Source organism: Salvelinus alpinus, chromosome 7, assembly GCF_045679555.1.
Source record: "Salvelinus alpinus chromosome 7, SLU_Salpinus.1, whole genome shotgun sequence".
NCBI classification, from domain to species: Eukaryota; Metazoa; Chordata; class Actinopteri; order Salmoniformes; family Salmonidae; genus Salvelinus; species Salvelinus alpinus.
Window position 1 is genome coordinate 80,199,337 of NC_092092.1, and position 26,464 is coordinate 80,225,800.

The 26,464-nt window shown below is 47.5% G+C and overlaps 2 protein-coding genes across 2 annotated transcripts in view; one reads left to right on the plus strand and one right to left on the minus strand.

The window, feature by feature from the left end:
* Positions 1 to 849: 849 nt before the first annotated feature.
* Positions 850 to 26,464, minus strand: LOC139581945 (histidine-rich protein PFHRP-II-like). The gene is made up of 3 exons (XM_071412135.1): positions 26,438 to 26,464; positions 24,837 to 26,250; positions 850 to 1,001 (listed from the first exon to the last, which is right to left on the minus strand). Exons 1-3 carry the CDS (start codon positions 26,462 to 26,464, stop codon positions 850 to 852), a joined length of 1,593 nt encoding a protein of 530 aa, XP_071268236.1.
* The window catches only part of LOC139580243 (complexin-2), a 109,818-nt gene continuing 95,575 nt past the window's right edge, over positions 12,222 to 26,464 (plus strand). Inside the window, exon 1 of the mRNA XM_071408796.1 lies at positions 12,222 to 12,335. The gene's annotated coding sequence lies outside the window, so the exon portion shown is untranslated. The remainder of the gene's footprint in view (positions 12,336 to 26,464) is intronic.

The following is a 26,464-nucleotide window of genomic DNA, read 5'->3' on the forward strand; positions in this document are numbered from 1 at the left end:
CTGGTTGGATGGATCTCCGTCAGGTCCCCTGGTTGGATGGATCTCCGTCAGGTCCCCCTGGTTGGATGGATCTCCGTCAGGTCCCCCTGGTTGGATGGATCTCCGTCAGGTCCCCCTGGTTGGATGGATCTCCGTCAGGTCCCCCTGGTTGGATGGATCTCCGTCAGGTCCCCCTGGTTGGATGGATCTCCGTCAGGTTCCCCTGGTTGGATGGATCTCCGTCAGGTTCCCCTGGTTGGATGGATCTCCGTCAGGTCCCCCTGGTTGGATGGACCTCCGTCAGGTCCCCCTGGTTGGATGGACCTCCGTCAGGTCCCCCTGGTTGGATGGACCTCCGTCAGGTCCCCCTGGTTGGATGGATCTCCGTCAGGTCCCCCTGGTTGGATGGATCTCCGTCAGGTCCCCCTGGTTGGATGGATCTCCGTCAGGTCCCCCTGGTTGGATGGATCTCCGTCAGGTCCCCCTGGTTGGATGGATCTCCGTCAGGTCCCCCTGGTTGGATGGATCTCCGTCAGGTCCCCCTGGTTGGATGGATCTCCGTCAGGTCCCCCTGGTTGGATGGATCTCCGTCAGGTCCCCTGGTTGGATGATCTCCGTCAGGTCCCCTGGTTGGATGGATCTCCGTCAGGTCCCCTGGTTGGATGGATCTCCGTCAGGTCCCCTGGTTGGATGATCTCCGTCAGGTCCCCCTGGTTGGATGGATCTCAGTCAGGTCCCCTGGTTGGATGATCTCCGTCAGGTCCCCTGGTTGGATGGATCTCCGTCAGGTCCCCTGGTTGGATGGATCTCCGTCAGGTCCCCCTGGTTGGATGGACCTCCGTCAGGTCCCCCTGGTTGGATGGATCTCCGTCAGGTCCCCCTGGTTGGATGGATCTCCGTCAGGTCCCCCTGGTTGGATGGATCTCCGTCAGGTCCCCTGGTTGGATGGATCTCCGTCAGGTCCCCTGGTTGGATGATCTCCGTCAGGTCCCCCTGGTTGGATGGATCTCCGTCAGGTCCCCCTGGTTGGATGGATCTCCGTCAGGTCCCCTGGTTGGATGGATCTCCGTCAGGTCCCCTGGTTGGATGGATCTCCGTCAGGTCCCCTGGTTGGATGATCTCCGTCAGGTCCCCTGGTTGGATGGATCTCCGTCAGGTCCCCCTGGTTGGATGGATCTCCGTCAGGTCCCCCTGGTTGGATGGATCTCCGTCAGGTCCCCTGGTTGGATGGAAACGTTGCCAATAAAGGTGGTTATTGGGTGCTAATCAGCGGGCCTTCTGTCCTTTTCAATGTTACTTTATTAGCCCACAGCACCGATGTCTTTAAGGATGTGTTACTGTATGACCACTAACTTTTCTATAATATAACATAACAACCAAACAAAGCTAAGGTTCCATTGTCCTTTCCTAAGATTATATTGTCCTTTCCTAAAATTACATTGTCCTTTAAGATTACATTGTCCTTTAAGATTACATTGTCCTTTAAGATTACATTGTCCTTTAAGATTACATTGTCCTTTACTAACATTACGTTGTCCTTTAAGATTACATTGTCCTTTAAGATTACATTGTCCTTTACTAACATTACGTTGTCCTTTAAGATTACATTGTCCTTTCCTGAGATTACATTGTCCTTTACTAACATTACGTTGTCCTTTATTAAGATTACATTGTCCTTTATTAAGATTACGTTGTCCTTTATTAAGATTACGTTGTCCTTTATTAAGATTACGTTGTCCTTTATTAAGATTACGTTGTCCTTTATTAAGATTATGTTGTCCTTCCCTAAGGTTACGTTGTCCTTTCCTAACATTACGTTGTCCTTTCCTAACATTACGTTCTCCTTTAAGATTACATTGTCCTTTCCTGAGATTACGTTGTCCTTTACTAAGATTACGTTGTCCTTTACTAAGATTACGTTGTCCTTTACTAAGATTACGTTGTCCTTTACTAAGATTACGTTGTCCTTTACTAAGATTACGTTGTCCTTTACTAAGATTACGTTGTCCTTTACTAAGATTACGTTGTCCTTTACTAAGATTACGTTGTCCTTTCCTAAGATTACGCTGTCCTTTCCTAAGATTACGTTGTCCTTTCCTAAGATTACGTTGTCCTTTCCTAAGATTACGTTGTCCTTTCCTAAGATTACGTTGTCCTTTCCTAAGATGACGTTGTCCTTTCCTAAGATTACGCTGTCCTTTCCTAAGATTACGCTGTCCTTTCCTAAGATTACGCTGTCCTTTCCTAAGATTACGTTGTCCTTTCCTAAGATTACGTTGTCCTTTCCTAAGATTACGCTGTCCTTTCCTAAGATTACGCTGTCCTTTCCTAAGATTACGCTGTCATTTCCTAAGATTACAGTGTGCTTTCCAGCACAGTTCCAGCAATTATGATGGATGTGTAACCAGGCTATACAGATGGGCTCAGCTCAGTTTGGCTCAGTAGTGGAAAGCAAGGGGACGGGTGCCCCCCCCCCACACACACACATTTTTATAATTGGAATGTGATACAAAACAAGGCAACGGTGTGGTTTACGACCATGCGAACGCCTCCAAGTTGTTTGTAGTGTTTATCCAACGGGAAAAAATTCTACAAAAAAACACTGTTCTACCCATCGCTTGGAAAACACCCTATTTGATCTAATGATTTTTATTGGGCAAAGCTACCATGTGGTATTTGTGTTGCTTTAGAAAATAGACAATGAATTGCCTAGATATACATTGTGATGATAACGTTTCCCTGACAGCCAGGTGTAAGCCCTATATAGGATCAGTTGAATATCTGAAAGAACGTTTCCCTGACAACCAGGTGTAAGTCCTATATAGGATCAGTTGAATATCTGAAAGAACGTTTCCCTGACAACCAGGTGTAAGCCCTATATAGGATCAGTTGAATATCTGAAAGAACGTTTCCCTGACAACCAGGTGTAAGCCCTATATAGGATCAGTTGAATATCTGAAAGAACGTTTCCCTGACAACCAGGTGTAAGCCCTATATAGGATCAGTTGAATATCTGAAAGAACGTTTCCCTGACAACCAGGTGTAAGCCCTATATAGGAACAGTTTAATATCTGAAAGAACGTTTCCCTGACAACCAGGTGTAAGCCCTATTTAGGATCAGTTGAATATCTGAAAGAACATTTCCCTGACAACCAGGTGTAAGCCCTATATAGGATCAGTTGAATATCTGAAAGAACGTTTCCCTGACAACCAGGTGTAAGCCCTATATAGGATCAGTTGAATATCTGAAAGAACGTTTCCCTGACAACCAGGTGTAAGCCCTATATAGGATCAGTTGAATATCTGAAAGAACGTTTCCCTGACAACCAGGTGTAAGCCCTATATAGGATCAGTTGAATATCTGAAAGAACGTTTCCCTGACAACCAGGTGTAAGCCCTATATAGGATCAGTTGAATATCTGAAAGAACGTTTCCCTGACAACCAGGTGTAAGCCCTATATAGGATCAGTTGAATATCTGAAAGAATGTTTCCCTGACAACCAGGTGTAAGCCCTATATAGGATCAGTTGAATATCTGAAAGAACGTTTCCCTGACAACCAGGTGTAAGCCCTATATAGGATCAGTTGAATATCTGAAAGAACGTTTCCCTGACAACCAGGTGTAGGCCCTGAAAGAAGAAACATCTGATAAAACATCAGAGTAATATAAAATCTCAGTGGTTTCAGTTACTACAACCCCAAACAGCTGTAGTTATGGTTATCTGTTTATTATGGTAACGTTGTGGACTGGACAAAGACTCAGAGAGGACAGTCATAAAACAAAAATGATAGGCAATAAAATGGGAATAAAAGGTGAAAGATTAATTTTGTCATCTGTGTGTCAACAGAATCCATGATGACTGGTCTAGACAGAGAGATGGTGCCAGCCAGGGCCGCCATCCGTCCTCCATTGTGTGTGTGTGTGTGTGTGTGTGCGTGTGTGTGTGTGTGTGTGTCACCATCCCTCCTCCACTGTCATTAAAATTAGCTGCAGTCCTGCAGGTACTGACCCATCAACCCACTGTATTAAGGCTATCAGAGAAGACCAAGCTTTTAGTCTGTTTCTGAAATGGAACTCTATTTCCTACATAGTGCACTACTTTAGACTAGGGCCCAGTATTTAGTGCACTACTTTAGACTAGGGCCCAGTATTTAGTGCACTACTTTAGACTATGGCCCAATATTTAGTGCACTACTTTAGACTAGGGCCCAGTATTTAGTGCACTACTTTAGACCAGGGCACAATATTTAGTGCACTACTTTAGACCAGGACCCTATATTTAGTGCACTACTTTAGACTAGGGCCCAATATTTAGTGCACTACTTTAGACTAGGGCCCAATATTTAGTGCACTACTTTAGACTAGGGCCCAATATTTAGTGCACTACTTTAGACTAGGGCCCAATATTTAGTGCACTACTTTAGACTAGGGCCCAATATTTAGTGCACTACTTTAGACCAGGGCCCAATATTTAGTGCACTACTTTAGACCAGGGCCCAATATTTAGTGCACTACTTTAGACCAGGACCCAATATTTAGTGCACTACTTTAGACCAGGGCCCAGTATTTAGTGCACTACTTTAGACCAGGGCCCAATATTTTGTGAACTACTTTAGACCAAAAGCACTATATATATGGAATAGGGTGCTATTTTAGACTCATCCAACAGCCTGAATACATCAAATATTTAAACATCTATATTAGTTTCTATCTCTGGAGGAAATACAGCTGTAGATGGATGGATCTACTAACTACTGTGACCTGATATAACCCTGTAGATGGATGGATCTACTAACTACTGTGACCTGATATGACCCTGTAGATGGATGGATCTACTAACTACTGTGATCTGATATAACCCTGTAGATGGATGGATCTACTAACTACTGTGACCTGATATGACCCTGTAGATGGATGGATCTACTAACTACTGTGACCTGATATGACCCTGTAGATGGATGGATCTACTAACTACTGTGACCTGATATAACCCTGTAGATGGATGGATCTACTAACTACTGTGACCTGATATGACCCTGTAGATGGATGGATCTACTAACTACTGTGACCTGATATGACCCTGTAGATGGATGGATCTACTAACTACTGTGACCTGATATAACCTTGTAGATGGATGGATCTACTAACTACTGTGACCTGATATGACCCTGTAGATGGATGGATCTACTAACTACTGTGACCTGATATAACCCTGTAGATGGATGGATCTACTAACTACTGTGACCTGATATGACCCTGTAGATGGATGGATCTACTAACTACTGTGATCTGATATGACCCTGTAGATGGATGGATCTACTAACTACTGTGACCTGATATAACCCTGTAGATGGATGGATCTACTAACTACTGTGACCTGATATGACCCTGTAGATGGATGGATCTACTAACTACTGTGACCTGATATAACCCTGTAGATGGATGGATCTACTAACTACTGTGATCTGATATAACCCTGTAGATGGATGGATCTACTAACTACTGTGACCTGATATGACCCTGTAGATGGATGGATCTACTAACTACTGTGACCTGATATGACCCTGTAGATGGATGGATCTACTAACTACTGTGACCTGATATAACCCTGTAGATGGATGGATCTACTAACTACTGTGACCTGATATGACCCTGTAGATGGATGGATCTACTAACTACTGTGACCTGATATGACCCTGTAGATGGATGGATCTACTAACTACTGTGACCTGATATAACCCTGTAGATGGATGGATCTACTAACTACTGTGACCTGATATGACCCTGTAGATGGATGGATCTACTAACTACTGTGACCTGATATAACCCTGTAGATGGATGGATCTACTAACTACTGTGACCTGATATGACCCTGTAGATGGATGGATCTACTAACTACTGTGATCTGATATGACCCTGTAGATGGATGGATCTACTAACTACTGTGACCTGATATAACCCTGTAGATGGATGGATCTACTAACTACTGTGACCTGATATGACCCTGTAGATGGATGGATCTACTAACTACTGTGACCTGATATGACCCTGTAGATGGATGGATCTACTAACTACTGTGATCTGATATGACCCTGTAGATGGATGGATCTACTAACTACTGTGACCTGATATGACCCTGTAGATGGATGGATCTACTAACTACTGTGACCTGATATGACCCTGTAGATGGATGGATCTACTAACTACTGTGACCTGATATAAACCTGTAGATGGATGGATCTACTAACTACTGTGACCTGATATAGCCCTGTATCTCTGCTGCTCCAGTACAGTACACCCATTGTCCTCTATCTCCACTACACCCACACGGGCCTCACAGTGTGCACGTGTAACAAACACACAGCTAGCACAAAGCAGGAGATGTCACAAACACACAGCTAGCACAAAGCAGGAGATGTCACAAACACACAGCTAGCACAAAGCAGGAGATGTCACAAACACACAGCTAGCACAAAGCAGGAGATGTCACAAACACACAGCTAGCACAAAGCAGGAGAGAACTGACACGCTCTTCAGCCAGTTTATTAGTTGTTGTCGACCTGTTGTGTATTTTTTGGAAACAGGTCATGAATTCTGCAACATTGTTACCTCTCTGCAGTACCCGAGCTGACAGAGTGGGAAATCTACCGCTGTGCCCTTGAGCAAGGCACTTAACCCTAATTTGCTCCAGGGGTGCCGTACTACTATAGCTGACCCTGTAAAACAATACATTTCACTGCACCTATCCCGGTTTTTTGGAACAATAAAACATCAATTGTATTTTGTATTTTATTACAAGAGGATCTTTTTGTGATGGGACCCACCCGATTGTAAACTGTAGTATAATAACAATCGAATAAAGAACTTAATTTGAACCATACTGTATAATGTATCAATAAAGTTATATGTCTCAACCATTAGCCTCTCACCAAGGAATTCCGTCAACACCTCATTATGAAAGTCTATTCTGAGACATGGTTCCCTTATTCCACCCGCTGTAGCACGCGGAAGACTTCATGGCTGTTTTTATTGGGAGGAGAGAAGGAGGTTCAGTCAGGGGGCAACCAGATGGTGTATTGTATTGAGTAAAGCAGAAAATCTATCACGGGACCAGAGGCTCCAACAGCTAAACAACAGAGAATAAAACATTGTTTAATTACACCCCGTGGAAGACTTTCAACAAATATGGTTTAAACTTTTAAAAATTTAATCTTGATAAGTGTTTTTATGAAGACACACATAAATGGGATATGATAATTGTCTCTTCTGGCTCTGGCAGGGACTGCTGCTATCGCATAGTGTTGATGTTCATGATAAAATACGATTGTTGATGGGCGGTTTTTGTTTTGCATTTCAATAACAGCCCAAACTCACAACAGTGTTGTGTATCCCCAACAGGATAGAGTTAACAAAAACTGTTGGGCCAGTGGACCCCAAACATGCTGTAGTTTCAACTGTCAAAACAACAAACAAATCCACACTCTGTACACTGACGCGTCCAAATCACATATTTAGCCTTGTTGGTGCAGGATATTTTTGCTATTTAAAGGCACTGTGATGGACTCGTGTAATTACATCAAGATGCTGTTGTGACATGTAACAGAGGGTCTGGGCTGCTTGTAGTGTTCTCCTCCACATTAGATCTGCTGCAGTCCACTGTACTGTCCCCTCTCCACTGTGTACATCCCAAATGGCACCCTAGTCCCTGTATAGTGCACTACTTTTGACTAGAACATTATGGGAAAAGGGTTCCATTTGGGATGAGTCCAGTGTCTTCAGTGGGAAGGAATTAACTTTTCTTCAGGCTCTGGAAATGTCCGCAATTATTTTTTACCTCTTCAGTTTCTCTCTCTCTCTCTCTCTCGCTCATTCTCTCTCTCCGCACTAAAATCCATTAATATTTTGATTTAAATTTGGCTCTGTGTGTAATTAATTAAAATATTACTAAATTAGAACATTCTGTCCTGCTGGAATTCATCTCAAGAAGTTAATATCAGATATTTGGATTGCACTGAATAACTTGGCAAAGATGAGAAAATGTACTCAAATTACCCTTATATTATATACTTATACTATATTATATACTTATATTATATTATATACTTATATTATATTATATACATATGCTGCTGTAGTAACGGTCGTCTGTTGAAGAGTAGTCGGACCAAAGCGCAGCGTGGTAAGTGTTCATGTTATTTTTATTTAAACTGACCACTAAACAAAATAACAAAGAGAATGAACGAAAACGAAACAGTCCTGTCAGGTGCAGCAACACAAAACAGAAAACAACTACCCACAGAGCATCGGTGGGGAAAAGCTACCTAAGTATAGTTCTCAATCAGAGACAACGATAGACAGCTGCCTCTGATTGAGAACCACACCCGGCCAAACACACAGAAATAGCAATCATAGAAAAAGGAACATAGAATGCCCACTCAAATCACACCCTGACCAAACCAAAATAGAGACAGGGCGTGACAGCTGTAGCAATTTCTCAGCAGATATCAGGTTATAGTTAGAATTACACATTTACTACACTGTATTATTCATTACAATATGTTAATGTCATATTGATTAAGATTGATATAGCTTCTTCAACTCATTACAGAAAAAAGTAACCGAGTGGGAGGTAGTGGTAACTCCAGAGGGCTTTTGAGAAGTCATTCATTATGAGTTCAATAGTAAAGAGCTGAAATCCACTTTTGGACAACATTATGTCTTCATACTTATATGAAATTATGCCCATAAATTGTAAAAGTATATCCCTTTAATAGAATTCATTTAATTCAAGGACATTTCTAGATTCAAAGCGAGCAGATATTTACATATTAACCCCTGAATGAGATGTGAAATTACAGGGATGACGTGTGGTCCATGATAAAGAAGTGTGTAATCAGGGGAATAGGAGAGAGTTAGAGACCATCCAAAGGGAACTACCAATCCTTGACACTTTGTCTCTGAGCTCTGAATACAGTTGATGGTTGGTTCACTGGTTACGACAACACCATAGTCAATCTCATTTAACCCCCTCTAAACTAGGTTCATCATTTACATTAGCTACGTTCATGATTTCAACTAGCCTCTACAGAGGCATGATGTCATGATGTTTCTATCTCTCCACTGACCCTTTACTCTGTTGGCTCCATTTCATACAACACATCATGTTAAATAGGAGACCTCCTCCCAGACTGAGATACAACACATCATGTTAAATAGGAGACCTCCTCCCAGACTGAGATACAACACATCATGTTAAATAGGAGACCTCCTCCCAGACTGAGATACAACACATCATGTTAAATAGGAGACCTCCTCCCAGACTGAGATACAACACATCATGTTAAATAGGAGACCTCCTCCCAGACTGAGATACAACACATCATGTTAAATAGGAGACCTCCTCCCAGACTGATATACAACACATCATGTTAAATAGGAGACCTCCTCCCAGACTGAGATACAACACATCATGTTAAATAGGAGACCTCCCCCCAGACTGATATACAACACATCATGTTAAATAGGAGACCTCCTCCCAGACTGAGATACAACGCATCATGTTAAATAGGAGACCTCCTCCCAGACTGAGATACAACACATCATGTTAAATAGGAGACCTCCTCCCAGACTGAGATACAACACATCATGTTAAATAGGAGACCTCCCAGACTGAGATACAACACATCATGTTAAATAGGAGACCTCCTCCCAGACTGATATACAACACAGCATGTTAAATAGGAGACCTCATCAGACTGATATACAACACAGCATGTTAAATAGGAGACCTCCTCCCAGACTGAGATACAACACATCATGTTAAATAGGAGACCTCCTCCCAGACTGAGATACAACACATCATGTTAAATAGGAGACCTCCTCAGACTGATATACAACACATCATGTTAAATAGGAGACCTCCTCCCAGACTGAGATACAACACATCATGTTAAATAGGAGACCTCCTCAGACTGATATACAACACATCATGTTAAATAGGAGACCTCCTCAGACTGATATACAACACATCATGTTAAATAGGAGACCTCCTCCCAGACTGAGATACAACACATCATGTTAAATAGGAGACCTCCTCCCAGACTGATATACAACACATCATGTTAAATAGGAGACCTCATGGCTATGTGTGTTTGATGTGTTTAATCTCCCCCACTAATGTTCTCTCTTGTTGTATGTGAGTGTTGTATTACCTCAGCAGAACACCTGCTATGGGCTTGATGTAGGAGTTCTGCAATAACAGACGGACAATGGATTCCTTGGTTACATATGCCCTGCAGCTTCACACGCCCTGCAGCCTCACACGGCCTGCAGCCTCACAACAGAGTCTTGGTTACACACTGTCACACCCTGATCTGTTTCACCTGTCTTTGTGATTGTCTCCACCCCTCTCCAGGTGTCGCTCATCTTCCCCATCATCCCCTGTGTATTTATACCTGTGTTCTCTGTTTGTCTGTTGCCAGTTGGTCTTGTTTGTTCAAGCCTACCAGTGTTTTTTCTATCAGCTCCTGCTTTTCCCCATCTCTCTTTTCTCGTCCTCCTGGTTTTTTACCCCTGCCTGTCCTGACCCTGAGCCCGCCCGACTGACCACACTGCCTACCATCCTGTACCTTTGCCCCGTCTCTGGATTACCGACCTCTGCCTGACCTGACCCTGAGCCTGCCTGCCGTCCTGTACCTTTGCTTCTGTCGATGTAATAAAAAAATTGTTACTTCGACACGGTCTGCATCTGGGTCTTACCTTGATTCCTGATACACACGCCCTGCAGCCTGGCGCAACATCAGTGCTCCCTACCCTTGGCATCAATCTGATCAGTGCTCCCTACCCATGGCATCAATCTGATCAGTGCTCCCTACCCTTGGCATCAATCTGATCAGTGCTCCCTACCCATGGCATCAATCTGATCAGTGCTCCCTACCCTTGGCATCAATCTGATCAGTGCTCCCTACCCATGGCATCAATCTGATCAGTGCTCCCTACCCTTGGCATCAATCTGATCAGTGCTCCCTACCCTTGGCATCAATCTGATCAGTGCTCCCTACCCATGGCATCAATCTGATCAGTGCTCCCTACCCTTGGCATCAATCTGATCAGTGCTCCCTACCCATGGCATCAATCTGATCAGTGCTCCCTACCCTTGGCATCAATCTGATCAGTGCTCCCTACCCTTGGCATCAATCTGATCAGTGCTCCCTACCCTTGGCATCAATCTGATCAGTGCTCCCTACCCTTGGCATCAATCTGATCAGTGCTCCTACCCTTGGCATCAATCTGATCAGTGCTCCCTACCCATGGCATCAATCTGATCAGTGCTCCCTACCCTTGGCATCAATCTGATCAGTGCTCCCTACCCATGGCATCAATCTGATCAGTGCTCCTACCCATGGCATCAATCTGATCAGTGCTCCCTACCCATGGCATCAATCTGATCAGTGCTCCCTACCCTTGGCATCAATCTGATCAGTGCTCCCTACCCTTGGCATCAATCTGATCAGTGCTCCTACCCTTGGCATCAATCTGATCAGTGCTCCCTACCCATGGCATCAATCTGATCAGTGCTCCCTACCCTTGGCATCAATCTGATCAGTGCTCCTACCCATGGCATCAATCTGATCAGTGCTCCCTACCCTTGGCATCTACAATATCAATTTAATGTATGTCTCTATGTGTCACCGAAATCAACAATTAATTATATTGAATATCTCCTAATACCTCTTTGTTGTCACTACGTAGTCTATTGTCAAATGTTTTCTGTAGGCCTATAAGTTCTCTGCTGAAGTCTGCCTGTTCTGTAGACCTATAAGTTCTCTACTGAAGTCTGCCTGTTCTATAGGCCTATACGTTCTCTACTGAAGTGTGCCTGTTCTATAGGCCTATAAGTTCTCTACTGAAGTCTGCCTGTTCTGTAGACCTATAAGTTCTCTGCTGAAGTCTGCCAAAAAGCATAATGGGTTCTAAATAATAATATAACAGCACATTGTAGACAATCTTTATCCATGAAAAGTATTTTACAATAAGTAATATACATTACCAGAAATAACCATTTGGTGTCCATGAAATCTATTAAATCCGGACTATATAAAGTTGACTTGAACTATTCTAGGGGATACAAAAATGCGAACTGTGAATGTTGTGATATTTTCCGTATCTTTCATTGGAGAAGCTTGAAGTGGTAGGATGAATAGTGAAGGGGGCGGTAGGGAGAGGAAAATAGACGAGAGAGGGGGTAGACTGAGGGCGGGCGATACTACTGAGCATTACACGGTGGAGGATACAGACAGACTGGTGTATTGGGGACCGAGAGAGCCGCTGCCTGACTTTCTCCAGTCGCTCTAAGGTTAGTAAAACAACCGATCAATTAATTCTGAGGAACAACAATTTACCATAGCTGGAACACGTTTTGACTTTCCACTTGACTGGTTCTGTAACCAGCTAGGGTTACTGGTAGTGCGAACTGAAGTCGAAGATGGAGAAAGGGTTGGGCACGCGATGGTTTCAAGGCGTGTTGAGCTGTTAGTTTCAGCACCATGTTGTTGGAAGAAGACAAGAGTGTTCATGGTTGTTGGCTATTTTGACACCATAATCTCGCCGTAGGTGAGGGGGTATTTGTGTCCTCCTCAAAGCTATTGAGCGCGGTTGAGAAAGGAGAGATGCGTGTGTGTAACGCTGATGTTTTCGCCGGAATGGGCAGTTGTTGTGCATGCATTAGATAGTCTATTGAGATGCTCTATTCGATGAGCGATTGGTTTGAACAAAATATTGACATGTCTATCGCGTTGTTCAAGTTGTATATGCATGTTATATGTTGTATGCGTAGACCAACGTGTTTTTGTTGACGGTGTAGGTTACCAGTCTGTTGAAATGAGCCACATTCAGGTTATGGACACATTAAATACTTGATGTGATGCTAAATTGATTAGCCAATATATGCATGCTATATGCACTCACACTGTGTGTGTGTGTGTGAGAGAGAGAGAGAGATAATGTAAACATAAGTATACAGACTACAGAAACATCTAGTACACCGGTCCACCAATTAGACCATGTTAATCCTTGTTGTTGAGAACTAAAGGATGAGTTCAACAGTTACAGTCAGTGCCAGTGTTTCACCATTAGCCTACCAATGGTAATACTTTTGACAGTTGCTTATAGCTGAAGCAACATCCTCCAGCCATGTAAGTACAGTAGCCTATCAGAGCTTGGAGGCAGCCAACCCTACAGTTCATTCATGCAACCCTCATTCATATTAAGTGCGTGAACCTTTTGGATAAAGATGTCATAATATGCAGTAAGGTCATATAGATTGCTTTGTTTACATCCAATGCTAAAATGTTCAAGTAATACACCTACAGTATATGTTGTAATAGTTGTATAGCTGTAATACTAGCCTACAGCCTCCAGCAGCTGCTGAGGAGGAAATGCCACACAGGCTTGCCTGTCACCTAGTTGGTAAGAGATTAATTGTCTTGTCAATAGCGGGCTGACGATGACAGATGTGGAGATGGAGAGTTTGATGATTCCTGTGTGAGTTCTATTCTGTTAGCAGTGTAGCAGAGGAGATAGAGGGGGAGAGAGTGAGAGAGGGGAAGAGAGAGAAGGGGGAGAAGGAGAGAGAGAGGGGGAGAGAGAGAAAGAAAGACAGAGAGAGAGAGAGGGTTGAGAGAAAGAGAGAGAGAAAGAGAGAGAGAAAAGAGAGGGGAGAGGGGGGAGAGAGAGGGGGATAGAGAGAGGGTTGAGAGAGAGAGAAATAGAAAGAAAAGAGAGGTGAGAGGGGTAGAGAGGGGGATAGAGGGAGAGAGAGGGGGGAGAGAGAGCGAGAGAGAGCGAGAGAGAGAGAGAAAAGAGAGGGGAGAGGGGGAGAAAGAGGGGGCAGAGGGAGAGAGAGTGGGGGAGAGAGAGATAGAAAGAGGGAGGGGAAGAGAGAGAGAGAAAAGAGAGGAGAGAGGGGGATAGAGGGAGAGAGAGAGAGAGAAAGAGGGAATGGGAGAGAGAGAGCGAGAGAAGAGGCCTAGCTGCAGGCAGGGACTGAGCTGCTGAACCACAGAGGACTCAAACGGATGAATTATTAATACAATCTCCCACAGAAATAAACCTCAATCAAGATGTTGTGAGATGTTTATAATGCAATAATGAAAACAATAAAAACTACTGTTACAATTACCTGGACAAATTGTCCCTATATAGGAGCCTGTGATGAGGATGTCGCCATACAGGTTCAAAGGATTTGCCTCGATCTGTATTTCCGTAGGCAGTAGACATAGTGTTTGCCAAATGGCACCTTATTCCCTATATAGTGCACTACTTTTTTACCAGTGTCCCAAATGGCACCCTATTCCCTATATAGTGCACTACTTTTGACAAGAGGAGCTGATTGTAATTTAATAGAGCTTCTAGAGCTGAAATGAAACCAGGTAAGTGATAATGATTCTAATCTATAGTTGAAATGGTATGTTGATGGTCCCTAAGAATTTCATGGATAGAGCCTCTAATCCCATATCTGAAATGGTATGCTGATGGTCCCTAAGAACTTCCTGTAGGGCTCAAAGGATGTTAACTGTGGGCTTATCTTTCCTTGCCAGACTTGTCTTGCTATAAAGTGCCTAGACCCTTGGTACATACATTTGAAAATAAAAATGCACGCACGGAGGTGTACACACACACACACACACACACACACAGTAGTGACATCATATACACGTGCAGCAGTGACATCATATTCACGTGCAGACCAGGTGAAATATACAGTTATGATGATGAGTGGTTCAACGATTATAGTTAGCAGCACCTCGCTACGCCCACAGTAACATCTGCTAAACACGTGTACGTGACCAGTGACATCTGCTGAACACGTGCACGTGCCCAATAACATCTGCTAAACACGTGCACGTGACCAATAACATCTGCTAAACACGTGCACGTGCCCAATAACATCTGCTAAACACGTGCACGTGCCCAATAACATCTGCTAAACACGTGCACGTGCCCAATAACATCTGCTAAACACGTGCACGTGCCCAATAACATCTGCTAAACACGTGCACGTGACCAATAACATCTGCTAAACACGTGCACGTGACCAATAACATCTGCTAAACACGTGCACGTGACAGATAACATCTGCTAAACACGTGCACGTGACCAGTGACATCTGCTAAACACGTGCACGTGACCAGTGACATCTGCTAAACACGTGCACGTGACCAGTGACATCTGCTAAACACGTGCACGTGACCAATAACATCTGCTAAACACGTGCACGTGCCCAATAACATCTGCTAAACACGTGCACGTGACCAATAACATCTGCTAAACACGTGCACGTGACCAATAACATCTGCTAAACACGTGCACGTGACCAGTGACATCTGCTAAACACGTGCACGTGCCCAATAACATCTGCTAAACACGTGCACGTGCCCAATAACATCTGCTAAACACGTGCACGTGACCAATAACATCTGCTAAACACGTGCACGTGACCAATAACATCTGCTAAACACGTGCACGTGACCAATAACATCTGCTAAACACGTGCACGTGACCAATAACATCTGCTAAACATGTGCACGTGACCAGTGACATCTGCTAAACACGTGCACGTGACCAGTGACATCTGCTAAACACGTGCACGTGACCAGTGACATCTGCTAAACACGTGCACGTGACCAATAACATCTGCTAAACACGTGCACGTGCCCAATAACATCTGCTAAACACGTGCACGTGACCAATAACATCTGCTAAACACGTGTAAACGACCAATAAATATTTGATTTGACCTCACTAATGTTTGCCCTTTTATTGTTTACAGGAGCCTAACAGTACAGAACAACACGGCTGTTGTTGTTGTTTACACTGGGTTTTGCAGATGAGGACGTTGAATCGTTTTGACGGAGGCTAATTAGACCCCACAGTGTAGAGGAGCAGGAGGGGGGTTCCCCAGGACCTACTCTGCCTCTCTGCTTTGGTACCTCTCAGCAGGGGGGGCAATAAGACAAGACCCCACAGGGTGGGGGTTGGGGGGGGGGGGGGTTGTTCAATGAGCTGAAACATTCACATTCTTCACAACCCTGCAGATAGAATTGAAATGAATAGAACAGCTGACATAATGATTCCCCCAAAAAATATAAATCCTTTATTTAAACTAGGCAAGTCAGAACAAATAAGAACAAATTCTTATTTACAATGACGGCCTACCCCGGCCAAAACCCTAACCCGGACAACGTTGGGCCAATTGTGCGCCGCCCTATGGGACTCCCAATCACGGCCGGTTGTGATACAGGCTGGAATCAATCTAGAAGAAACAGAAACGCACACCTATTTAGTAGAACACTTGAAAATAAAGGAGTGTTCTCTAGGAGCTCAGATGCAAAAATGTTATATCCAACGTTTCGACAGGCAAGAGGTCTTCATCAGGGTATAATGAGGCTGGAATCAAACCAGGGTCTGTAGTGACGCCTCTAGCACTGAGATGCAGTGCCTTTAGACGGCTGCTCTACTTGGGAGCCCCTAAATCTGTCTCTTCATTTCCATCTGATTATTCTGTCATGTTGCTCCCTCCCCAACACACCCCAGGAACCTGGTTCTGAGGTCTGATATGTCAGGACCCGGTGCGAGAAACAGTCACTAATAATTGGCAGAACCCAGAAGATGAGGCAGACACAGCAGTACTAGAGATGGTGGTTTAATAAAAAATAGATATCTTCCAAAATACAAAAGAAAATCCACAAAGTGGTAAAAACAGCAAGGGAAAAAACAAACCTCAAAAGATCAATCCAAAAATACACGAGAACAAAACCAGAGAACCTCTGGAAAATTCAACAAGAGAAAAATGTTCACAAAGGCTGGGGCTGGGTGCTAACATACAAACACTGAGCAAGGAACTGAGGAACACACAGGGTTAAATACTAACAAGGGAATGACTTACAGGTGCAAACAATAATTAGGGCAAGAAAAAACAAAAGGTACAAAAAAGGTGCAAGGGGGACATCTAGTGAACAAAACCTGAACAGTCCTGGCCAAAACCTGACAGAATCCCCCCCTAGGAACGGCTCCTGACGTTCCTACCAGCCTTCTCAGGGTGGAGGACCCTGAACTGACGAATGAGGTCAGGGTCCAGTATGTCCTTGGCAGGAACCCAGGAGCGCTCCTCGGGACCGTAGCCTTCCCAGTCCACCAGATACTGCCAGGACCGCTGCACCCGGCGGGAATCCAGTATCCGATGGACGGTATAAGCCGACTGGCCTCCGATGATACGGGGCGGAGGGGGAGGTCTGCCTGCCGGGATAAGGGGAGAAAAAACAACAGGTTTTAATAAAGAAATGTGAAACGTGGGATTAATTTTAAGGGATCTGGGTAAGTGCAGGCGAAAAGTAACGGGGTTCACTTTTCTGGCAACCTTAAAGGGACCGATGAATTTCTGGGACAGTTTGCGAGACTCCACCCGTAGCGGTAAATTCTTGGTTGAGAGCCATACTCTCTGGCCGAGGCGCAGGGTAGGCCCGGGACGGCGACGTCTGTTGGCTTGTTGTTGGTACCTCTGTGAGGAACGCAGAAGATTAAGACGGGCCTTCTTCCACGTAAGCCGACAGCGTCTGATGAACCTCGAGGCTGAAGGCACACTGACTTCTGCCTCCTGGTTCGGGAACAATGGAGGAGCATAGCCAAACTGACACTCGTGCGGGGACATACCAGTGGAGGAGGAGCACAAGGTGTTGTGCGCGTACTCGGCCCAAACCATGAAGGACGACCATGTGGACGGGTTGTTGGAGACCATACATCTGAGGGTGGTTTCCAGCTCTTGATTCATCCTCTCGGTTTGGCCATTGGACTCCGGATGGTACCCTGAAGATAGACTGGCAGTGGCCCCTATGAGTTGGCAGAAGGCCTTCCAAAACCTTGAGGCGAACTGGGGACCTCTGTCGGAAACCATATCTTGCGGAATGCCGAAGACTCGGAACACATGGTTAATCACCAACTCAGCCGTTTCCTTGGCAGAAGGTAACTTAGTCAAGGGAACGAACCTGGCCGCCTTAGAAAACCTGTCGATGATGACTAGGATAGTTGTATTACCATGGGACGGAGGAAGGCCAGTAATAAAGTCCAATGAGATATGGGACCAGGGTCGGTGGGGAATAGATAGAGGGTGAAGGAGTCCTTGAGGGCGGAGGTGAGAAGATTTGCCCTGGCAGCACACGGAACAGGCCTTGACGAAAGTGGCAACGTCTTCTTTTATGGTGGGCCACCAGAACTTACGCTGGATGAACTCCAAGGTGCGACCTACGCCCGGGTGACAGGTGAGGCGAGAGGAGTGCCCACACAGAAGGACTTGGGACCTTGCTGCCTTGGGAACAAACAACCGATTAGCAGGACCTCCTCCAGGGCCCGGTTCGATGGCTTGAGCTTGTTTCACGGTATCCTCCACTTGCCACGAGATCGGAGCCACGATCTTAGCGGCCGGAAGGACAGTCATGTCAGTATCTTCTCGAATGGCAGGAGAGTAGATTCGTGACAAGGCGTCCGGTTTGAGATTCTTCGACCCAGGTCTATAGGTGAGGATAAACTGAAATCGGCTGAAGAAAAGAGACCATCGAGCTTGTCTGGAGTTCAACCGCTTCGCCTGCTGGATATACTCCAGATTTTTGTGGTCCGTAAGCACTTGAAACGGTTGAGAAGCCCCCTCGAGCCAGTGTCTCCATTCCTTCAATGCCATCTTAACCGCTAGGAGTTCACGATCCCCCACATCGTAATTCCTCTCGGCCGGGGTAAGCCGGTGAGAGAAGAAGGCGCAAGGATGAAGCTTCTTGTCTTCACCCCTCTGAGACAGGACAGCTCCAACCCCAACCTCTGATGCGTCTACCTCCACCACAAAAGGTTCATCCGCCGTTGGTAGTGTCAGAATGGGAGCAGAGAGGATGCGCTGCTTGAGTCCTTGGAAGGCCGTCTCAGCTTCTCTTCCCCACAGAAACCTTGTGTTGCCACCCTTGGTTACAGCTGAGAGAGGGGCTGCCACCGAGCTGAAGTTCTTGATGAACTTGCGGTAAAAGTTAGTGAAGCCCAGGAAACGCTGAACTTCCTTAACGGACTTGGGGGTGGGCCAATCCGCTACCGCCCCTACCTTCGTGGGGTCCATCTGGACTCGACCGGGTTCCACTACAAATCCCAGGAATTGTACTCGGGAGGAATGGAATTCACATTTATCCGGCTTAACGTACAAATGGCTGTCAAGGAGGCGTTTGAGTACTTGTCTGACATGCTTAGTGTGTTCTTGAAGGGAGCTCGAAAAGATGAGGATGTCATCCAAGTAAACAAACACGAAGATGTTAAGCATATCCCTAAGCACATCGTTTATGAGCGCTTGGAACACAGCTGGAGCGTTGGTCAGGCCGAAGGGCATCACCAAGTATTCGTAGTGACCAGTAGGCGTGTTGAAAGCGGTCTTCCACTCGTCACCGGGTTTGATCCGCACAAGATGGTATGCGTTCCGCAGGTCAAGCTTAGTGAAGACCACTGCTTCCTGGAGCAGCTCAAAGGCTGTGGCCATAAGGGGTAGCGGGTAGCGGTTACGGACAGTTATGGCATTAAGTCCCCGGTAGTCGATGCAAGGACGTAATCCCCCGTCTTTTTTGGCCACAATGAAAAACCCTGCTCCCGCCGGCGAGGTGGATGGACGCATGAGGCCTGCTGCCAGAGAGTCCTTGATGTAGGTATCCATAGCAGCTCGTTCGGGAGGAGATAGGGAAAAGATCCGACCCCTGGGGGGGCATGTGCCCGGAAACAGGTCGATGGGGCAATCGTAAGGTCTATGGGGTGGTAGTTTGGTGGCCCTCTGTTTGCTAAATACCGGTTTGAGGTCATGGTAACACTCGGGAACTCGGGACAGGTCGATGGATTCTAGAGACTCGGGAGGGGAACTCGGGGAACTTGGGAAGATACAAGTGGCTTGGCACGTAGGACCCCACTGCTTGATAGTGCCCACAGACCAGTCGATGTGAGGGTTATGGCTGTGAAGCCAGGGGTATCCAAGGACGAGAGGGAACTCGGAACACGAGGTCAGATGAAAGTTCATCACTTCCTGGTGTTGGGAAACTGAAAGTCGCAAGGGGGTAGTGACACGAGTGACAAGTCCAGATCCCAAAGGGCTTCCATCCAACGTAGTAACCCTTATGGGATCACTTAGAGGTTCAGAGGGAACGCCATTTTCCTTCGCCCAGACACCATCCATGAAGTTACCTGCGGCTCCAGAGTCTACCAAGGCTTGAAGGGGAAGCTCGTGGTTGTCCCAGGAAAGGGTAACTGGAATGAGCAGGCGGGAGTTGGATGGATGGGAGGAGGTTATGTTTCCTGTTACAGTCCTCCCAGGCCTGCACGGGAGAGTGCGTTTTCCCTGGAGCCCGGGACACGTGGAGAGGAAATGGCCCGGTTTGCCGCAATATAGACAGCATCGCTCCCTCATCCGGCGGTCTCTCTCAGCCTGGGAGATGCGTCCAACCTGCATGGGTTCCGGTGGAGTCAGCGAGGATAAAGGTGGAGACTCGGAGCTGGGACCGATAGGAGCTAGGGTGAGAGATCTACGGTTGAGCTCTCTCTCTCTCAGACGCAGGTCTATGCGTGAAGCCAACTTGATCAGGGACTCGAGGTTGTCTGGTGGTTCCCGAGTGGCCAGTTCATCTTGGATGGTGTCGGAAAGACCCTTCAAAAAGCACACTGTGAGCGCCTCGTCGTTCCAGCCACTCGCTGCTGCCACCGTGTGGAACTGGATGGCATAGTCCGTCACGCTGCGCCGACCTTGGCGGAGAGTCAGGAGCTGTTTGGCTGAGTCAGGACCGCTGGTAGGACCTTGAAACACTCGCTTGAATTCTTCAGCAAAGGTAGAGTAGCTGGCACAGCAGGGACTTTGGGCATCCCACACAGCAGTAGCCCAGGCTAGGGCTTTTTCCGACAGCAGGGTGATGATATATGCTATCTTGGACCGGTCGGTGGGAAACGACGAGGGTTGAAGCTCGAAGGAGAGAGAACATTGGGTGAAAAACCCCTTACAAACACTCGGATCACCTGAGAACCGTTGGGGAGGCGGCAGACGAGGTTCAGCCAGGGGGTTAACTGCCACGGGCACTTGAATCTGATGAACTGGAGCAGAAGCGGTTGCAGGAGAAAGTTGATCAGAAATCTGCTTTATGGAAGTCATCATCTCCGACAGAAGTTGAGAATGTCCAGCCAGTAAGGCCTCTTGCTGAACCAGAGCAGCTTCGTGACGTTGGACAGTCCCCTCGTGGTGGGACAGCATGGGAAAAAAGTCCTGGGTACTGGCTGCCTCTGGGTTCATATTAATGGCTCAGTGTTTCTGTCAGGACCCGGTGCGAGAAACAGTCACTAATAATTGGCAGAACCCAGAAGATGAGGCAGACACAGCAGTACTAGAGATGGTGGTTTAATAAAAAATAGATATCTTCCAAAATACAAAAGAAAATCCACAAAGTGGTAAAAACAGCAAGGGAAAAAACAAACCTCAAAAGATCAATCCAAAAATACACGAGAACAAAACCAGAGAACCTCTGGAAAATTCAACAAGAGAAAAATGTTCACAAAGGCTGGGGCTGGGTGCTAACATACAAACACTGAGCAAGGAACTGAGGAACACACAGGGTTAAATACTAACAAGGGAATGACTTACAGGTGCAAACAATAATTAGGGCAAGAAAAAACAAAAGGTACAAAAAAGGTGCAAGGGGGACATCTAGTGAACAAAACCTGAACAGTCCTGGCCAAAACCTGACATGATAGGCCACTAACACACCCCAGGAACCTGGTTCTGAGGTCACTGATAGGCCACGAACAGACCCCAGGAACCTGGTTCTGAGGTCACTGATAGGCCACGAACACACCCCAGGGACCTGGTTCTGAGATCACTGATAGGCCACTAACACACCCCAGGAACCTGGTTCTGAGGTCACTGATAGGCCACTAACAGACCCCAGGGACCTGGTTCTATGGTCACTGATAGGCCACTAACAGACCCCAGGAACCTGGTTCTGAGGTCACTGATAGGCCACTAACAGACCCCAGGAACCTGGTTCTATGGTCACTGTAGGCCACTAACAGACCCCAGGAACCTGGTTCTGTGGTCACTGATAGGCCACGAACAGACCCCAGGAACCTGGTTCTATGGTCACCGATAGGCCACTAACAGACCCCAGGAACTTGGTTCTATGGTCACTGATAGAACACGAACAGACCCCAGGAACCTGGTTCTGAGGTCACTGATAGGCCACGAACAGACCCCAGGAACCTGGTTCTATAGTCAATGATAGGCCACGAACAGACCCCAGGAACCTGGTTCTATGGTCACTGATAGGCCACTAACAGACTCCAGGAACCTGGTTCTGAGGTCACTGATAGGCCACGAACAGACCCCAGGAACCTGATTCTATGGTCACTGATAGGCCACGAACAGACCCCAGGAACCTGGTTCTGTGGTCACTGATAGGCCACTAACAGACCCCAGGAACCTGGTTCTGTGGTCACTGATAGGCCACGAACAGACCCCAGGAACCTGGTTCTATGGTCACTGATAGGCCACTAACAGACCCCAGGAACCTGGTTCTGAGGTCACTGATAGGCCACTAACAGACCCCAGGAACCTGGTTCTATGGTCACTGATAGGCCACTAACAGACCCCAGGAACCTGGTTCTGAGGTCACTGATAGGCCACGAACAGACCCCAGGAACCTGGTTCTGTGGTCACTGATAGGCCACTAACACACCCCAGGAACCTGGTTCTGAGGTCACTGATAGGTCACTAACAGACCCCAGGAGCCTGGTTCTATGGTCACTGATAGGCCACTAACACACCCCAGGAACCTGGTTCTGAGGTCACTGATAGGCCACTAACAGACCCCAGGAACCTGGTTCTATGGTCACTGATAGGCCACTAACAGACCCCAGGAACCTGGTTCTATGGTCACTGATAGGCCACTAACAGACCCCAGGAACCTGGTTCTGAGGTCACTGATAGGCCACTAACAGACCCCAGGAACCCGGTTCTATGGTCACTGATAGGCCACTAACACACCCCAGGAACCTGGTTCTGAGGTCACTGATAGGCCACGAACAGACCCCAGGAACCTGGTTCTGAGGTCACTGATAGGCCACTAACAGACCCCAGGAACCTGGTTCTGATGGTCACTGATAGGCCACTAACAGACCCCAGGAACCTGGTTCTGAGGTCACTGATAGGCCACGAACAGACCCCAGGAACCTGGTTCTGAGGTCACTGATAGGCCACTAACACACCCCAGGAACCTGGTTCTGAGGTCACTGATAGGCCACTAACACACCCCAGGAACCTGGTTCTATGGTCACTGATAGGCCACGAACACACCCCAGGAACCTGGTTCTGAGGTTACTGATAGGCCACTAACAGACCCAAGGAACCTGGTTCTGAGGTCACTGATAGGCCACGAACACACCCCAGGAACCTGGTTCTGAGGTCACTGATAGGCCACTAACAGACCCCAGGAACTTGGTTCTATGGTCACTGATAGTCCACTAACAGACCCCAGGAACCTGGTTCTATGGTCACTGATAGGCCACTAACACACCCCAGGAACCTGGTTCTGAGGTCACTGATAGGCCACTAACAGACCCCAGGAACCTGGTTCTGAGGTCACTGATAGGCCACTAACAGACCCCAGGAACCTGGTTCTGAGGTCACTGATAGGCCACTAACACACCCCAGGAACCTGGTTCTGAGGTCACTGATAGGCCACTAACAGACCCCAGGAACCTGGTTCTATGGTCACTGATAGGCCACTAACACACCCCAGGAACCTGGTTCTATGGTCACTGATAGGCCACGAACACACCCCAGGAACCTGGTTCTGAGGTTACTGATAGGCCACTAACAGACCCAAGGAACCTGGTTCTGAGGTCACTGATAGGCCACGAACACACCCCAGGAACCTGGTTCTGAGGTCACTGATAGGCCACTAACAGACCCCAGGAACCTGGTTCTATGGTCACTGATAGGCCACTAACAGACCCCAGGAACCTGGTTCTGAGGTCACTGATAGGCCACTAACACACCCCAGGAACCTGGTTCTGAGGTCACTGATAGGCCACTAACACACCCCAGGAACCTGGTTCTGAGGTCACTGATAGGCCACTAACAGACCCCAGGAACCTGGTTCTATGGTCACTGATAGGCCACTAACACACCCCAGGAACCTGGTTCTGAGGTCACTGATAGGCCACTAACACACCCCAGGAACCTGGTTCTGAGGTCACTGATAGGCCACTAACAGACCCCAGGAACCTGGTTCTATGGTCACTGATAGGCCACTAACAGACCCCAGGAACCTGGTTCTATGGTCACTGATAGGCCACTAACAGACCCCAGGAACCTGGTTCTGAGGTCACTGATAGGCCACTTACCGGCCAGCAGCACTTCGCTTTCTCTCTTCTATTTCACTAGAGGAGGAGAGAACCCCTCATGGGCTCATTGAACCACTCCCGACAAACAAATTAGCGCCACAGTACAGTACCAGACAGATAACTGAGGGATGTTTATCTGAGAGACCGCTCTAAACATAATTTCTGCTCTTATGCAGAGTAAAGCTCTCTTCTAGCCCACAACCATTGTAGAAGGACTGATGTAAAGCAGCTGTTCAACATTTAAAAGTTCAAACTCTTAAGAAGGTAATGGAAAAACACAGCCCAGTCAGCGCGTGTCTTACTAGTGAACCTTTTGTTAAAGGGTGCTGGGATTAATGTAAACCCCTGAGTGAATCCTGTGTTTGTATCACAATGTGTGTTGCTGATAAGCACTTCCCTGACTGACAATAGGTCTCGCTACGATGGGCCTCGCTAGGATGGGTCTCGCTACGATGGGCCTCGCTAGGATGGGTCTCGCTAGGATGGGCCTCGCTAGGATGGGTCTCGCTAGGATGGGCCTCGCTAGGATGGGTCTCGCTAGGATGGGTCTCGCTGGGATGGGTCTCGCTACGATGGGCCTCGCTAGGATGGGCCTCGCTAGGATGGGCCTCGCTAGGATGGGTCTCGCTAGGATGGGCCTCGCTAGGATGGGTCTCGCTAGGATGGGCCTCGCTAGGATGGGTCTCGCTACGATGGGCCTCGCTGGGATGGGCCTCGCTAGGATGGGCCTCGCTAGGATGGGTCTCGCTAGGATGGGCCTCGCTTGGATGGGTCTCGCTAGGATGGGTCTCGCTAGGATGGGTCTCGCTACGATGGGCCTCGCTAGGATGGGCCTCGCTAGGATGGGTCTCGCTAGGATGGGTCTCGCTACGATGGGCCTCGCTAGGATGGGTCTCGCTACGATGGGCCTCGCTACGATGGGCCTCGCTACGATGGGCCTCGCTACGATGGACCTCGCTAGGATGGGTCTCGCTACGATGGGCCTCGCTACGATGGGCCTCGCTAGGATGGGCCTCGCTACGATGGGCCTCGCTACGATGGGCCTCGCTACGATGGGCCTCGCTACGATGGGTCTCGCTACGATGGGCCTCGCTACGATGGGTCTCGCTAGGATGGGTCTCGCTAGGATGGGTCTCGCTACGATGGGCCTCGCTAGGATGGGTCTCGCTAGGATGGGTCTCGCTACGATGGGCCTCGCTAGGATGGGTCTCGCTACGATGGGCCTCGCTACGATGGGCCTCGCTAGGATGGGTCTCGCTACGATGGGCCTCGCTAGGATGGGTCTCGCTAGGATGGGTCTCACTACGATGGGCCTCGCTACGATGGGCGCTACGATGGGCCTCGCTAGGATGGGCCTCGCTAGGATGGGCCTCGCTAGGATGGGCCTCACTAGGATGGGTCTCGCTAGGATGGGTCTCGCTAGGATGGGTCTCGCTAGGATGGGCCTCACTCTGATGGGTCTCGCTAGAATGGGTCTCGCTAGGATGGGTCTCGCTAGGATGGGCCTCGCTAGGATGGGTCTCGCTAGGATGGGCCTCACTCTGATGGGTCTCATTACGATGGGCCTTGCTTGGATGGGCTTCGCTAGGATGGGTCTCGCTAGGATGGGCCTCGCTAGGATGTGCCTCACTCTGATGGGCCTCTGTAGGATGGGCCTCACTCTGATGGGTCTCGCTAGGATGGGCCTCACTCTGATGGGCCTCGCTAGGATGGGCCTCACTCTGATGGGCCTCGCTAGGATGGGCCTCACGCTGATGTGTCTCATTATGATGGGCCTCGCTATGATGGGCCTCACTCTGATGGTCCTCGCTACGATGGGCCTTGCGGGAGATCTAACGACTGCTGAGTCATATCCTCATCTAGCTGTTTGGATAACCAGGGAGGAAGTTCTCTGACGGAGTGACCAGCTGGTGCCGATTCGTTCCCTCATCTTCCCTTTGGCCCCTTTTAACCACTTCCTTGTTAGCAGATCTGAAGGGTCTGAATATACACTGTATAAGTTCTGACAGGGCTGCTGGTAACAGAGATGTACAT